This window comes from Erinaceus europaeus, chromosome 9, assembly GCF_950295315.1.
Source record: "Erinaceus europaeus chromosome 9, mEriEur2.1, whole genome shotgun sequence".
NCBI lineage: Eukaryota > Metazoa > Chordata > Mammalia > Eulipotyphla > Erinaceidae > Erinaceus > Erinaceus europaeus.
The window spans coordinates 100,203,995-100,220,532 of NC_080170.1; the positions used below are offsets into that span (position 1 = coordinate 100,203,995).

A 16,538-nucleotide genomic window follows, 5' to 3' on the forward strand; every position below is an offset into this window, starting at 1 on the left:
TAAATTCACACTTAATAACTAGATAAATGGAAAACATGACTCTTAAGCTTGAGTTGTTTCTATTAAATAAAAGATTGAAATTGTTGATTTTTTACTTTTCCCTTGCAAACATAATAAATACAATAAATGCATACATTTGTTTTTTTTTTAATTTTTGCTGCCAAATTTGTAACAATATAGCAAACTTTGAGCTTATACAGTGAGTGGATTTCATAACAATGCTTAAACATGTGGGTGTTTAGGGTGTTTGTCATTTTTAATATATTTCATTTATCTCATGATAACTGATAATCTGATTCTGGAGTAGAAATATTATTACAGTTAATATATGTATAATGCCATTCAGTTTGTATGCTATCAAATAGGCCCTCATAGTGGCCATATGGTTTAGATATTATTGCTTCTTTCATTTCACAGATGAAATATCCATAGGGCACAACCTACATGATAAAGTAAATACAGCTTAACTAAAAGCTCAGTTTCAGAGTCACTTTCATGAAATAACATAAGCTAATCAAATATAGAAACTACTTAATCAAGTCTCAAGGTATAACATGTTTATGCAAGCCTCAAGATATTAAATACCAGAATTATTAATACTCGAAATGATTGCTAGAAGAATCTGGTAAGCTATTCATAAAATATTTGATGCCAGTTCATTTTATTTCCCACTAAGCTGCAGCCTTGCACATGCAATACTTCATTACTGCTGAGTGTCTTTTAAAAAATAATTTATTTTGTGCTGCTATCATACCAGCACAATTTGTAACAAAACTAGAAGCGACCCAGGTGTCCAACAACAGATAAGTGGCTTAGAAAGTTGTGATATATATGAATACTACTCAGCTATTAAAAAACGAGGAATTCACATCACCTCATTTTGTTAGGAGCTTGAAGGAATCAAGTGAGATAAGCCAGAAAGAGAAGCATGAATAAGGGATGATCTCACTCATAAACAGAAGCTGAGAAATAAGAACAAAAGAGAAACACAAAGCAGAACTTGGACTGTGTTGCTGAGGAGTTATTCTGATGCAGTCTCCGCCCCCAGGTTTTTCTATGCCCCGCAAAATCCTAGAGTGCCCCTTCAACCAATCCTGGCCCTACACATCACCCCTGGTTGTCGCCCAATAAAAAGCCCCCTCCCCCCCCCCCCCCGGGCTCTCAGCTCTCCCTCTCTGAGGCCTCGCTCCCTGCTCTCCCCCGTGGTCGGCCATTGTCGGCTGGCTCCACGTGGTCTGAACCAAACCCCCCCCATCCTATAATAAAGATTTGTGTACCCCTTTGCTCTGGACATCCGCTCTCTTCTCCGCGGTGCAGCCCGACACCAGACCACCACAACAACATCTGGTACCCATCGTGTTCCGTACCCACACCACGCCCGGCCTGAGGTCTCCGAAACCGCCCAGACACAGGTAAGTGGCATCCACCCACTTCTGTGGCCCTGCATTTCCCTCCACCATGGGAAATTTCTCGTTTTATGAGGAGGTGTCCCAGTCATTATCTCTTGACCTGGGACAGATTCGCGCTGTCATAAATGGTTTAATTTTCGCTACCCCTTGGATTTTTTTAACTGTGGTCACCACTTTCAAGATATGTAAAACGTGGTATGCCATAAGGATAAGTGACCTTGAGGCTGAGGTACGAGAGTTAAATCACATGTGCTTAAGACTTAGACGTCCTAAGCGATCAGCAGCTAAACCCAAGAATTCCATTCCCACAGACACGCACACGTGTTCGGACGCTCCTCCCCTGACCCCGCCCCCTTCCGCCCCGGTTTCAGCTCCGCCTGAGGTTTCTGCATCCCTGAACCCACCCCCGGCCCCTGCCTCCCCGGTTTCAGCTCCACCTGAGGTTTCTGCGACCCTGAACCCCCCATGCCCCTGCCGCCCCGGTTTTAGCTCCACCTGCAGCTTCTGCGTTCCTGAACACCCCTGCTGCCCTGGTTTCAGCTCCGCCTGCAGCTTCTGCGTTCCTGCACCCCCCACCCCCCGCCCCTGCTGCCCTGGTTTCAGCTCCGTCTGCAGCTTCCGTGTTCCTGATCCCGACCCCGGCCCCTGCCGCCCTGGTTTCAGCTCTGCCCCCGGCCCCTGCCGCCGCGGTTTCAGCTCTGCCTGAGGCTTCCTCGTCCCTGACCCCGCCCCCTGCTGATACGTCACCATTAAGGGACCTAGTGGCTGAGATACGAGAGCTAAAGGATATTTTTTCAGCATTTAAGGATTTTAAACCATGTGCAGTCCATCCCTGGAGCTCCGTCCCCATAGATATGTGTTTAGTCTCCCCTGCAGCCACTACAGCAGTTTCTACGGCACTTTCCACTTCTGTAGCTCCCTCTCCCACGCCATCGGACCAAATCCACACATTCCCGGTAAACTTGGCCCCTTCTAAACAAAACCCTCAGCCGTGGCAGCCATATTCCTCTGTAGATCCTGGAACACTCAAACAAGCAGTCAGGAAAGACGGAATGCATTCTCCATGGACCAAGTCCATCTTGAGGAGTTTTTACCAGCATTTAAATACACCACAAGACTGGAAAGAACTGGCTCGTGCTGCACTCCCAGACCCACTCTATCTTCAGTGGCAGGCATGCTTCCACGATGAGTGCTCTAGGCAATCGCAGGAAAATAGTAACAAACAGGTAGAATGGAATTCTGATGCTTTGTATGGAGCAGGAGCTTATGAATCTGGAGCTCAGCAGGCAAAAGCCAGGTTTCCAACCGGTTATTTTGAACAGGTACGCATCTGTGCAACACAAGCATGGGAAAGGGTGACCACACCCGATGTAGATCCATCAGCTCCCATTAACTCTTTTCACCAAGGCTCTGATGAATCATTGGCGAGCTTCATCTCAAGGGTGAAGAGAAGCTTAGAGAGAAAGGTTTATAATCCTGACATCCGCAAACTACTCCTGCGCTCTATTGTCTGGGAAGGCATGACACCACAATTCCGTCAGGTATGCCTTAATCTTAAACACCTACACCCAGATAATTGGATTCTAGCGACACAGGAACTTACATTAGGCAATTATGGGGCACCCGCTACAACGCAGGTCTTTGCAGTTGCCCCACGTAAGCAAAACGGGGCCTGCTTTCAGTGCGGTCGCCAAGGACATTGGCGTAACCAATGTCCTGATAAGTTGCGACCACACCTCCAGTCAGGGAAACCACGCCTCCAGCCAGAGCAACCCCGCTTTCAGTCAGGGAGCCAGAGACCACGTACTGTTTGTCCAAAATGTCGTAAGGGGTTTCATTGGAAGAGAGATTGTTGGTCCCAATTTCATAAAGATGGTTCGCCCCTGAATGGTAAAAATTCGGGGCCTGAGATTTTGTGGACCACTCCTGTTTTAGAACAAGGTCACCCTTCTATGACAGTAAAGATTGGGAATATTCCTTTTAAATTTTTGATTGACACGGGGGCAGTAAAGACGATTTTAAGGCAAGAAGAGGTTCCCCAAGATTGGGAACTCATCCCTGGACCCAGTTTACATGGAATAGGAGGGATGACGAGAGCGTTTTGCACACGAGACTCGCTTATGTGGGAAGACCCAGAAGGTTCTACCGGACACTTCCGCCCTTTGGTAGCTAATATTAGCACCAACTTACTGGGCAGGGATCTTCTGGAATGTCTTAATGTTAGGATATCCACAGACGCCTCTGCAGAGCATAAAACTCATTCCCGCGATACCAGGTCTATTCAGCACCCCCAATACTAAATGCCACTGTTCGTAGCCAAACACCCCGCTTAAGCTGGCTTTCTAATGAGCCTGTCTGGGTGGAACAGTGGCCTTTACCTAGGGATAAACTAGAAATTTTAAAGGAGCTCGTCCGAGAGCAGTTGTCCTTGGGACACATTCATCAATCTCGAAGCCCATGGAATACTCCTGTCTTTGTGATTAAAAAGCGCTCGGGAAAATGGCGCCTCCTTCAAGATCTCCGTGCAGTAAATAAAACCATGCAGGTCTGGGGCTCCGCCCAAAGGGGTTTGCCTCTTACTTCTGCAATTCCCACGGGAATTTCAATCATAGCTATTGATATACAAGATTGTTTTTTCTCTATCCCCTTGCATCCGCGAGATTGTAAACATTTTGCCTTCTCTGTTCCGTCTATTAATAATGCCAGCCCTGCTGATAGATTTGAATGGGTGGTGCTGCCCCAGGGTATGGCCAATAGTCCTACAATTTGTCAGGAGGCTGTTAAATCTGCCCTTGTCCCATATATTCATAAGGGCCTTAATATTTTTCATTATACAGATGATATTTTAATATGGGGAAAATCAGATACAGATCTCTATGCCTTACATGATTTTCTCATTCCTGCATTAAAGAAAAGTGGCCTTAATGTAGCCCCTGAGAAGATACAGCTAATCCCTCCAATATCCTTCCTAGGTTCAGAGATTTCTCTAATGCAAATTCATCCCTTAAAACCTAATGTTACTTTCCCTTCTAACCTTACTCTTGCTTCTTTACAAAGTTTTCTAGGAAATTTAAATTGGCTTAGGTAGTATCTCTATCTGCCCACAAGCTGCCTCCAACCACTGTTTGACCTGTTGAAAGGAAACAAACAGCCCTCTTCAAAACGTAAGTTAACTCCTGAGGCCTCCTTGGCACTGGAAAGGGTTAACCAGGCCCTCCAGGACATGCACCTTGTTCGATTCTCCCCCTCCTCTCCGGTAAACCTTCTAATCTTCAACTCCACCCCCACAGTAGTAGGGGTACTGTGGCAAGACCATGGGGTTCTCGAATGGCTTCACACGCCAGTAGGAGGAGCTCCAAGACTCCTCACTGAGATAGACGCATTAGCATTCATGGTTCGCCAAGGGAGAAATAGGTCTGTACAGGTCTTAGGGAAGGAACCAGATTTAATCATTCTGCCCTTTTCTCTCACAGATACAGAGTGGCTTATACGCCATCATTCCCGCTTTGCCATAAGCTTCGTGGGGTTTCTAGGACAAATAGAAAACCATTTTCCTTCTAATAAATTGATAGCTTCTTTACCTCATCTGCCTCTACTAGCACCTAAACTTTTCTCTCGGGATCCCATTCCCTCTGCTCCTACAATCTTTACTGATGGCGGAAAAAGGGGAGCTGCTGCCCTTATATATTACCCAAACAATCTCCTAAACCTCTCTTTGCTGAGCTTCCTGATAATTCCCCTCAGTACAAAGAACTTTATGCTGTTTTCCTTGCACTAAAAGCTGTACCAGAATCCTTCAACCTTTTTTCTGACAGTGTGTATACTGTTAACTTACTTCCATGGCTTGCTCGTTCTTATGTGAAAATTGATGACAACCCACTTTCCCCTCTCTTGATTCAAATCGCCTCTATGCTCTGTTCTCGAACCCAACCACTGTATATTCAACACCTTCGTTCCCACAGCCCTCTTCCTGGTTCCCTGTCCGAAGGGAATGCCGCAGTTGACCGCCTTGCCTCCACAGGAACTTTCCCAGTCTCTGTCTCTGATCCTGCTAATTTTCATTCTCTAACCCATGTTAATCTTAAAGGCCTTCGAGCTCGATTCCCTGATGTTCCTGTACCACAGTTAAAACATATCCTCGCTACATGCTCTTCTTGTGCAAGTCTCATAAAGACACCTGCTATCCAGACCCTTGGGGTTAACCCGCGAGGTTTAAAAGCTAATGCAATTTGGCAAATTGATGTCACCCACATACCAAACTTTGGCAAACAAAAATATGTGTTTGTCTCAATTGATACCTTTTCTAAATTTATGTGGGCTACAGCTCAGACAGGAGAAAGTGCTAAAAAGCTTGTAAGCCATATGCTCTCTTGTTTTGCCGTTATGGGGGTCCCATTATTTTTGAAAATAGACAATACACCTATGTTTACAAGCAAACAATTTAAAGATTTTTGTTCCCTCTGGAATATTACTCATACCACGGGCATTCCCTATAATCCACAGGGACAAGGCATTGTCGAGAGGGCCCATCAAACTCTGAAGGCTCAACTAAATAAAGATAAAGGAGGAACATATCCCCCCAATATCCAGCTAGCAAAAGACTTAACTACGTTAAATCTCTTTAATATTTACAATAACTCGGCCTTACCCCCTATTATTCTTCACTGGCAAACACCATCTACCCTCCCATCTATTAAGGTCAAATGGAGAGACCCACTCGATAAAATTTGGAAAGGGCCTGACCCATTATTGACCATGGGAAGGGGTTTTGCATGCATTTTTCCTCAAAATTTCTCTAAACCTGTCTGGGTTCCTGCCTGCCATGTCCGACAATACCCGCAGGATGGCGCTGTTATTCCTGAAGAACAAGAAATACTACAAGAGGACCAGATGCAGGATACATCCCAGGACCCATAATAAGACATGGCAGAACCTACAAAATCTGGCTCACAGAGACCTCTCTCCTACCCTTTCCCTGTATGTCTTATGTTATAACTGGCCAGTTGTTTTTGTGAGTGAGTGTGTTGAATGACAAAAAAACTTTTTTTTTTGCATGACCCATCTGCTTGGAGTACTCTAAAAGGTAATTGGCTTTATATAAAAATGCTGGATGCAGCCAAAGTTTCTGGAGACGTCCAGAAACATTCCAAAATTTTTTTTTCTTTCTCCCGCTTTTGTATTTTATATATAGTTTTGGTATATATGTAAGTGTTTAGTCTTAAACTGTGTGACTAATGACAGATTTAAATTTGTTTTTAAATAATGTGTTTTTATAACAAAAGTTCTTTTTCCTCCAGTTTGTTATAACTAAATGTTTATGGGTATGTCTCAAGTTTGGTAACACTAAATTAACGGTCAAAAGTGTAACCCTACAGCTACACTTTTACCAGACAAGGTAAAAATTAATTTGTTAAGGTAACTTATTATTTAGGTAAAAGTCTAAATGTTCAACGTGACTATTCATTCCCAAAACTAAACTATATAAATTTTATATAAAGGACACCTTTGAAGGGCCCCCAAAGGTGCCCTGTAAACTATCTTGTGGAAATTAATCCACAACAGATCTGGCATCAATCTGGCACTGTAAACATTGAAATCATTGTCACGAATATCGTTAACTCTCTAAGCAATTTGAGTCTGTTTAAAATACATATTTTAGCTAATATTGGTCTCAAGATCCTGCGGTAGAGGCTGCTACAGGAGGTCACATTAGATGACCTTTAAATAAAATCATAAAGAGATTCTAAACCAATTATAATCATCGAGGTATCAACTATAACAAACCTATAACTTGTTACAAGTTCAAACTAACCACGAGAAGCAGATTGTTTGTGTTTCTTTCATAGGAATCCCAGAAAAACCATCTGAACCCCTTCACACCCTGACGTCACCCACTAGATGGCACGACTACCGTGGCACACCCCCCGAAACCCTAGATGTCACTCAACGTGATCTCAAGAACCTGATACACAGACTCCAAGGACAGAACTTTCTTCATGCCTGGTTACCGTTCCTGCTTCTGACCTGCTTGTTACGTGTTGGCAGTTCCAGCTAGCTATCTATAGAAAAGCAACATTCCAGCGGCTGACCTCCCTCATGCAGCGCTGCATCCCCTGCCAATTCTTCCCCTAGCCATCTACTTCGGACTGAGACTTGTATCGGACTTTCTGACATACCCTATATACATTTTACACAATTTTGAAGCAGCTTATTTCCCTTCACGCTGCTGGCTTTTCATAGACTGATCCTGAGTAATTCATAGACTTTACAGACTGTTGCCTTGAGGACTATACAATGCCAAATAGCCCCTCTGTTTGGTGGGTCATGCCTCCCGCCTCCCCCTCATTATGTACCCTTGCCCCTTTCCCCACCCAAGCAGGGAATGTTCCTTTCCACACCAATCCTTCCCTTCACACCACATTGGCTTTTACTACTCCCCTACTTGTCCCTTCCTATTTTGTTATATCATTTAGGCTTATGCCCAAAAGGTTTCTGCCCCATGATAGTCTTTTATGGACTTTGTACAGGAGGAGATGTTGCTGAGGAGTTATTCTGATGCAGTCTCCGCCCCCAGGTTTTTCTATGCCCCGCAAAATCCTAGAGTGCCCCCTTCAACCAATCCTGGCCCTACACGTCACCCCTGGTTGTCGCCCAATAAAAAAGCCCCCTCACCCCCCCCTCTGGGCTCTCAGCTCTTCCTCTCTGAGGTCTCGCTCCCTGCTCTCCCCCCGTGGTTGGCCATTGCTGGCTGGCTCCACGTGGTCTGAACCAAACCCCCCCCATCCTATAATAAAGATTTGTGTACCCCTTTTCTCTGGACATCCGCTCTCTTCTCCGCAGTGCAGCCCGACACCAGACCCCACAACAACAGGACTGGATTTGGTATATGACACCAGAGTAAAAGACTCTGTGAGAGGTGACAGGGTGGATTTAAGGTTCTGGTGCATGATGGTGGAGGAAGACCTAGGCAGGGGGTTTTGGGACTATGTGAAAGCTTGGTAGAGCTTAGGGGAGCTCTCCCATCCTTGGATGGAGTTCTAGAAAGACACCCCACTTGTTAGCCTCTCTCCTTATAGAGATGAGCCAAGAGGGAAAAGTCCCAGACTCAGTTTCTCCTTGTTAGTCTCTCAAGCCCACAGGAAGCCTACAAGCCTCTCACACTTAGTCCCCTATGCTAGCAGGCCAAATGGCTGCCTGCTTGAGGGTTCACTCAAAGTTCACTATAGTCATTCAAAGTTCACACATTCGCTATAACTTCACCTTTTGATCATATAGGAGAACACACTCTATCATACACCCCTGCCAGTACCCGGCAGACCCCATATTCTATTTCCTTGTGCCCTTGATATCTATGATTCACATCAAGTTTTGTTTTTCTTTTTCTCTACCCCACCTTACTGGTTTAACCCCTATGCTTTTCTCAAATACCTTTGGATAATTAACTTGCCTGCATCATGGAAACTAATTGTCTTGACTTTTATGTATCTCATCAGTTCTTGTCATACCAACCCCCTACCATGAGGGCAAGCTGACCTTTAAGAAACCTGTAATTTCTGACATATGTGAAACATGTTCTTTGTTTTACTCCATATAAAAGCCTGTACCCATCTTCAAATAAATGATGTTCGTATCAGAATATCTCCTGATGACTCTTTCTAATTCACGCAGCCACTAGAGCTGGTGAGGGAGGGTCGGAGGCTTACCACCCCCCCCGCGTTGGAGCCACTCCACGTGAGCACCAGCAGGGGGTGACCATGTTTTGCAGAAAACTGAGAAATTTTACACATATACCAATAAATACAATTACTACTGAGTGTAAGCCATTAATTCTCCCAATAAAAGTTGTTATTTTATTTATTCATTTTGAATATATAGAGAAATAGAAAAAAGGGAGACTGAACAGGAAAGGGGAGAGGGATATATAGAGTGAGACACAGAGAGAGAGAGAGAGAGTTACATCACTGTCTTACTGTTCATGAAGCTCCCCCACCTCCTGAAAGTGGGGATCAGGCACTTTAACTCAGGTCATTGTACATGTACACTTTGCTGGGTGCACCAACACCTAGCCTCTGCTGGCACACTTTTTAATTCGGAGAGGCAGAGATAGAAGGAGAAACATCATTGCCGTGAAGTCCTCCACTAATGACAGAACATCACCTATGTGTGGCCAAACTTGGTCATAAGCAAGGCAACACATATTCCATTCCCAATGAGCTATCTCTCCAACCCTGATGCCATTTCTTTTCAGACATATGAGTCTTGGTCAAAACAAAGTTTTTGTTGTTTGAGGCTACAGAACAATACCCCAAATAAGTATCCATTCATGAATTTTTAATGGTGCTGTGCATTGTAAAAGACAAAAAGTAGGAACTGGATAGTGGCACACAGTTAAGTGCATGTGTTACAATGTGTAAGGATGACCCAGGCTCAAGCTCCCAGTCCCCACCTGCAGGAGGAAAGCTTCATGAGTGCTGAAGCAGGGCTGGAGGTGTCTCTCTCCCTCTCTATCTTCCATTCCTTTCAATATCTTCCTGTCTCTATCCAGTAAATAAATAAAGATAAAAAAATTTTAAAACACACAATTCTCTAGTGTAGGGTCAGGAGATTGCACTGTTTATCCAGGTTTAACTTGATCAGCTCAAGTCCCAGAACTACTGGGAGAAACAAGATAGCAAGGAAAGCTCCAGAGATGGATGATGGAGAGATGCTATGATATTTCTCTTTCTCTTTGTCTCCGTGTGTGTGTGTGTGTGTGTGTGTATCTGTATATATGTATATATATTCTCTGTCTCATACTCTACCTAAAATAAAAGTAATTTTAATAAAAATAATCTGGAATTGGCAAAATCATGCATGTTCAAGGCCCAATGACAACCCCCTATAATTACATTTTCAAGACACCTTGAGAAATTCTTAACCTTCAGGATCAGGAGATGATGCACTTGGGAGAATACACATATTACCATATGTGAGGACAGGTTTCAAGTCCCCAGTCTCCACCCACAAGGATAAGCTTCATGAGCAGTGGAGCAGTGTTACAGGTGTCTCTCTTTTTCTCTCCATCTCTTTGTACCCCACCCCTCTCAATTTCTCTTTGTATCAAAAAGGAAGAAAGAAAGAAAGAAAGAAAGAAAGAAAGAAAGAAAGAAAGAAAGAAAGAAAGAAAGAAAGAAAATAGCCTCTAGGATCACTGAATGCATTGTACCGAACTGAGCAACCAGAATAACCCTGGTGATAATTTAAAAAGGAAAAGAAAACTTCTATCTCCAAATAATACCACCTTAGTTTCACCCAAAAGATCATATGCTCCTTTCCCCAAAAATTCTTCCACAGTGCAAAATGGTTGGAGAATTATTAATATGATCCTTCATTTAAAAGGCTCAATTATTAACTTTAAGTTTTTCTGTCTTTCAAATATAATGTTTCTTCCTCTTTCTGTGTCCCTAGAAGGCACAAGCTATCTTATTTTAATGGGGTGACTTGTTTGACTAGATATCTCTCACTGTTTTCTGCTGATTGAACTGAGAAAATATAATAGAACTGAGAAAATATAATAAGCCACGACAACCTCACTTCTCCTAAATCACCACCAACACTCCTATAAGGACAGTATCCCAGGTGTCCTCCACAGGGACTTAATCACAGGCAAAATCTCCCCACATGGAGACACATCCTGTTTTGGGAAAATGTCTGAATCAAAACAAATAATAAAGTAAGCAGGTTAAGCACATGTGGCGCAACTGGCATAAGGATCCCGTTTTGAGCCCCTGGCTTCCCACCTGTAGGGGAGTAGCTTCACAAGCTGTGAAGCAGGTCTGCAGGTCTGCAGGTCTCTCTCTCTCTCTCTCTCTCTCTCCCCCCCACCAGCTTCTCCTCCTCTCTCTGTTTCTCTCTGTCCTTTCCAACAATGACGGCATCAACAACAATAACTACAACAATAATAAAACAAGGGCAACAAAAGGGAAAATAAATTAAAAAATAAAATTAAAAAAACAAATAATAAATTAATACGCCTTGGAATCTTATTTATTAGGTGATGAAAGTAAGGTATCAATTTATCTGGTTGCTGTTTCAGATATCCTGTATTTTAGTATCCTTTCAATTAAAAAACAATAATTTTCCAGTCCAGAGCAGAGAGGTGAAGATTTTCTGAGAGTTTTTGTTGTTGTCGTTACCACATGCTTCTGCTTTTCTCTCACTTCTGTTGGATCTTGACATATATGTTATTTAAAAAAAAAATCTCTGGAGGATTGGAATTCTAAATCCAGTGGATTCTTTAATAGATATATAGATAGCGGAAGATAGTGGCAGCAGCAATATACAGGGGCTGGGAAACCAGCAGTGACAGATAAATAATCATTCTCTCTTTTTTCTCTCACATAAGTAACTGAAATGTATAAGGGGGAAATGTGCATTAGGGAAAAGATTTATGCAGAATAAGTATCTTCCTTAATTCGACAAATTGTTATTTTTAAAAATTCAACTGAGTCAAGTCAACTAAATGGATCACATATTTCAAGATAATAACCTCCAAATTGGAGCTGAGGAGTGTTGCACCTGGTTGAGCAGACATAGTACCATGTGCAAGAATCTGAGTCTAAGCCCCCATCCCCATTTGCAGGAGGTGAAGCTTTAGGAGTGGTAAAGCAGTGCTACATGTGTATCTCTTTCTCTCTCCACCTCTAGTCCATCTCCCCCCTTAAATTCTGTCTCTATAAAAAAAAAGAGTAGAAAAAGAAACAAAGGATAAGAAAAAGAAATGGTAGAAAAGAGAAATCACTATATAAAATAATAATAATAATAATAGAGCATCCAAAATTTTTACTTTGCATGGTTTTATGTTTGTTATTTGTCTTTCGCCACCTTTCAACTCCAAGATCCCTGAGGGCAAAAATTGTAACTTGTTATCTATAGTATTCCCAGTTGCTAGCAGAGCACCCCAAGGAGTTAAATAAATATACTGAAATAAATAATTAACTATTCATAAAATTCAGTTGTACTAATTAAACAAGAAATTGATTTGGGCATTTCCATAGAAGTTTGAGGAAAAACGTTAGAGACTATTGTTCTCCTGGGATTATCCCTCTCAGTTTCCAGAAATCACTCCAAGGTAAGTACTTTCCTACCAGTTCTAGCATTTGAGAGCTTCATATAAGAATATTTCAAGAAATCTAAGCATTATGAATACTAAGGATGTGACTATTTCCCTAAACAAACTAGTAAACAGAATAACAATAGTGGGTAAAAATAAACAGAATGAATTTCTGAAGTTTAAAAACTTATTAAATGTGACCTAAGCTGATTATCAAGGAGAAAGTAGTAGTTCAATGAGCAAACAGAGCAAAAGTTTAAAGTATCACAAAGCTTTGAAGAGAACAAACCAAGCTTGAAATTAGACTTATCTATATAAAACCAGCACAGGATCTGGAGAGATAAATCCTAGGTGACCTAAGGCAACAACAAAGCGAAATGAAGGAAAGGAGCCAACCTTGGTCATTAAGCTGGACACTAAATTCAGACACTTTTCCTGGATAAGTAAGGTTTGATATTTTAGTCCTGTGTTTATGTGGAATTTATAGTAAAACTATGGCACTGATACCATAGTATTTTAATGTTAACATTATTCTACATATTTCTATTCTCAGGGAAGTTATTGTGATCACCAAAAACACAAGGACATTCTTATTGATACTCACCAAAATCATAAAAATTAGATAGAGGGTAGATAGATAGATAGATAGATAGATAGATAGATAGATAGATAGATAGATAGGGATGACAGATAGAAGAATGAAAGATGGGGTGGGTAAAATACAAGGCTGGAACATCACCCTTTGAGAGGGAGGATTTTGTCACTGAGTAAACCAAAGTAACTAAGAGACAGTCTTAGCGTGTTAGAAAATAAATTCATCCTAGAGGTAGAAAAACGGTCAAAATAAGAAAGGAAGAAATTCAAGGCTGACAGTAGATGTTCTCTAATCAAAGGCATTAACTCTAGAGGTTTTAGCATGGATATTTTGGGTAACTGGATAATTTATGGGTTAAACTAAAGCTGGATGGTTGAATCTATGCTAGTATTAGAATTTCTACTTGGGATTTGATTATCTGAGTAGGTGTTTGTGTGTGTGTGTGTTGTTGTTGTTGTTGTTGTTGTTTTTATTTTGGGGGGTGGTATCTCACAGCAACATTTTATATAAATTTTGTACTATTTTAAATTTGATTTGGCCCAGGCAAGAAGAAAGCAAGGAAGCCAATAAGAAGAAAAGTCATATACTAAACATGGATAGAGATATCACTTTCAAATTTATTTTGTTTTTACAGCAAACTAACTCTAGGTACATAATAGAAAAAAAACACGTATATTGTACCTACCAAAAGCATTTCTAATTATTGGCAACAAGAGTTGAGTTTCCATGTAGTATAATTCTATTAGCTATTTCTAATAGCTAGTTAGAGATAAGAATTGGGTCTTTCCCAAACCAAAAGCCGGTTATTTCACCATTCAAAGCACATACCAAACCCTGAGGGCATATGAACTGGACTAAGTTTGAAATTTCATATCTAACAAATTTCTGCATTATTTAAGAGGCTTATTAGTTTGTTTTTAAATAATTCTATGACTACACAAATACAGAGCTGTGTAAAATAAAAGCAATTGTCTGGATTTTCAAGCCAAAACCACTTTTTACTTAATTATCTATTTCAGGCAAAACTTTCTTTAACTTTGGGATGAGAGAGAATGGGAGAAAAAACTAACAATAATATAGTTGAAAAATTCTAAGAGCCTTGTAGATAAAATTAAATAGAGAAAGTTTATTATACTGTAATGCAAAAATAGAATACAAAGTTGCATTTGAAACTAAAGAATTAGAAAGAATACTAAAGATTATTTTCTTGGACCCACTCATTTAAAAAATTAAGAGACATTAACCTAAAGAAGTGAGGTAAAGCCCAAGTCACATAGCATGCCAGTACAAAAGCCAATTTTATGACTTTTGTTTACTTATACTGCATGTTTTATTTAGCTGATGTTGTATGTCTTTGGGTTTACACTGATATAAGGTAATATCCTTCTAGTGAGCAACAGTATCTGTATATTCACAAATACTTAAATACATGACATAAAATTACACCAGGCAGAACACACACTTTACCATGAGCAAATGCCCAGGTTTAAGCTCTTGATTCCCATCTGTATGAAGGTAAGCTTCATGAGCAGTGGAGCAATGATACAGATATATATATATATATATATATATATATATATATATATATATATATATATATATATATATCCATTTTCTATGTCACTGTCTCTAACCTATTAAGAAAGTGAAGGGGGGAAAGAAAGGGAAGGAAAGGAGGGAGGGAGGGAGGGAGGGAGGAATGAAGGAAGGAAGGAAGGAAGGAAGGAAGGAAGGATGGATGGAAGGAAGGAAGGAAGGAAGGAAGGAAGGAAGGAAGGAAGGATGGAAGGGTTGCAGAAAGGGAAAGAAAGTAGCAGAGACATAGATTAGATTGATAGATAAATGGGAAAGATAAGATGAGATAAGATATTGAAAGGCAGTCACATAAACATTTATAGCTATTAGTTTCATAAGCAAGAATGAGTACACTGGACAGGATTTTAATATTTGTTTTGGGAAGAATCAAAATACCATCCAACTGAAAATATAAAAATAGAGTATTAACAATACTATTTGCAAGAATAAAGGGAATCTACAAGAGACAGCCAATTTATCTGAGCTATGTGTTAAGGATAGGGATTCCGGAATCTGAGAGTTTTATGGAGAAAGTAATTTGCAGAAGCAGTGTGCGTTGTACACCATTCTCTGACAGCATCACCAAGTGGTTAAGTTCAAACAGAAACTAGATGGCAAGGTGGTCAGTGAATGAAGTTCAATTGGTTATTTTCAGGAACAGATATTAAGACAGAAAAAGATGGAGGGGATCTAAAGGAGAAATAAATATATATGTGTGTATATATATATATATATATATATATATATATATTATGAGGTAGGTAGATGTGTGTGTGTATTAAATATACATTGCAGTTCTTTATGTATTAATTGAGAGAAAATAAGAAACTACTGTGAAATGAAGTTGGTTAACAGTTTACCTTGTCTTATAATGATTTCAAGCTGTGTAAGGACCATTTGGAATTATTTCTTACAAACCAAGTAACAAAATAACTTGCATTTGACTATTACTACAGACAAAAGGTAGAGGAATCCTACCGCTCCGAGTAATGATGGGACCCGCAGACAGGACAGCATTTCCAGAAGTGCTCTGGGCGCTCCAAGTTGTCCTCCTCCCTGAATCTCTCTTTTCTCTGTGGCTGCAAGTCTGAGGTGTTAATGAAAACAAATGAAAACAAATTCCATACCAGTACAAAATGCTTCTTTATGGCCATTTAGAAAGCAGATTCTTTGGAAAGAGATAGCCACATGTTTAATTTTATTCATTTACTTTTGTGCATTTATTTAATTACTTGGCATATAACTGCTATTATGTTTCTTATCCTAGCTTGGGTCACATTTCTTATTTCCTCCTACTGTAATTGTGCATTGCCTCATTAATTTACATAGCTCAGTGGCTCTCCTGAAAGAGCGTTGTGTTTATCAAATTTTTCTACTTTTATTTCTCTCAAGCCTTTAATAAATCTTTCCCAGAAATGTTGGTTAACACAGAGCTAAGAAGGCACAGTAGACATCCCATTTAACCCCATTAGATAAAACTAGTTGGTATTAAAATAAGCAATGAAAGTAAAGATAGTCCTGGATCTGAGCATGAATATAAGCATATTAAAGCTATTTCATCATTTAAAATGTGTTTTATTATTATTTTTTTTTATTGCTGATGTGATCCTATGTGGCCTGTCTTTTTTGTTGTTGTTGTTGTTGAAGATAAGCCTCACACGTTTGACTTTACTACTCCAGGCTACTTTTTCTTTCAGAAAGAGAGACGTGCAGAAAGGGAAAGAAATGCCATGGCACTTTTGGAGGCATAGCACCTTCTCTGTTCAAGCAAGCTATCACACCAAAACATATTTGTATCTGCCAGTAAATGGATCTACATTTTAATGACAACCAGGCAATTCAGAGCCATACATTGTATAGCTTTAGA

The 16,538-nt window shown here is 40.6% G+C and overlaps 1 protein-coding gene across 2 annotated transcripts in view; it reads right to left on the minus strand.

Moving 5' to 3' along the window:
• Nucleotides 1–16,538, minus strand: part of ZPLD1 (zona pellucida like domain containing 1) — a 55,305-nt gene that overhangs the window by 4,960 nt on the left and 33,807 nt on the right. For both annotated transcript variants that reach the window (XM_007532613.3, XM_060198434.1), the window contains exon 8: nucleotides 15,650–15,758. In XM_007532613.3, the coding sequence (XP_007532675.1) occupies nucleotides 15,650–15,758 (109 nt within the window). The remainder of the gene's footprint in view (nucleotides 1–15,649; nucleotides 15,759–16,538) is intronic.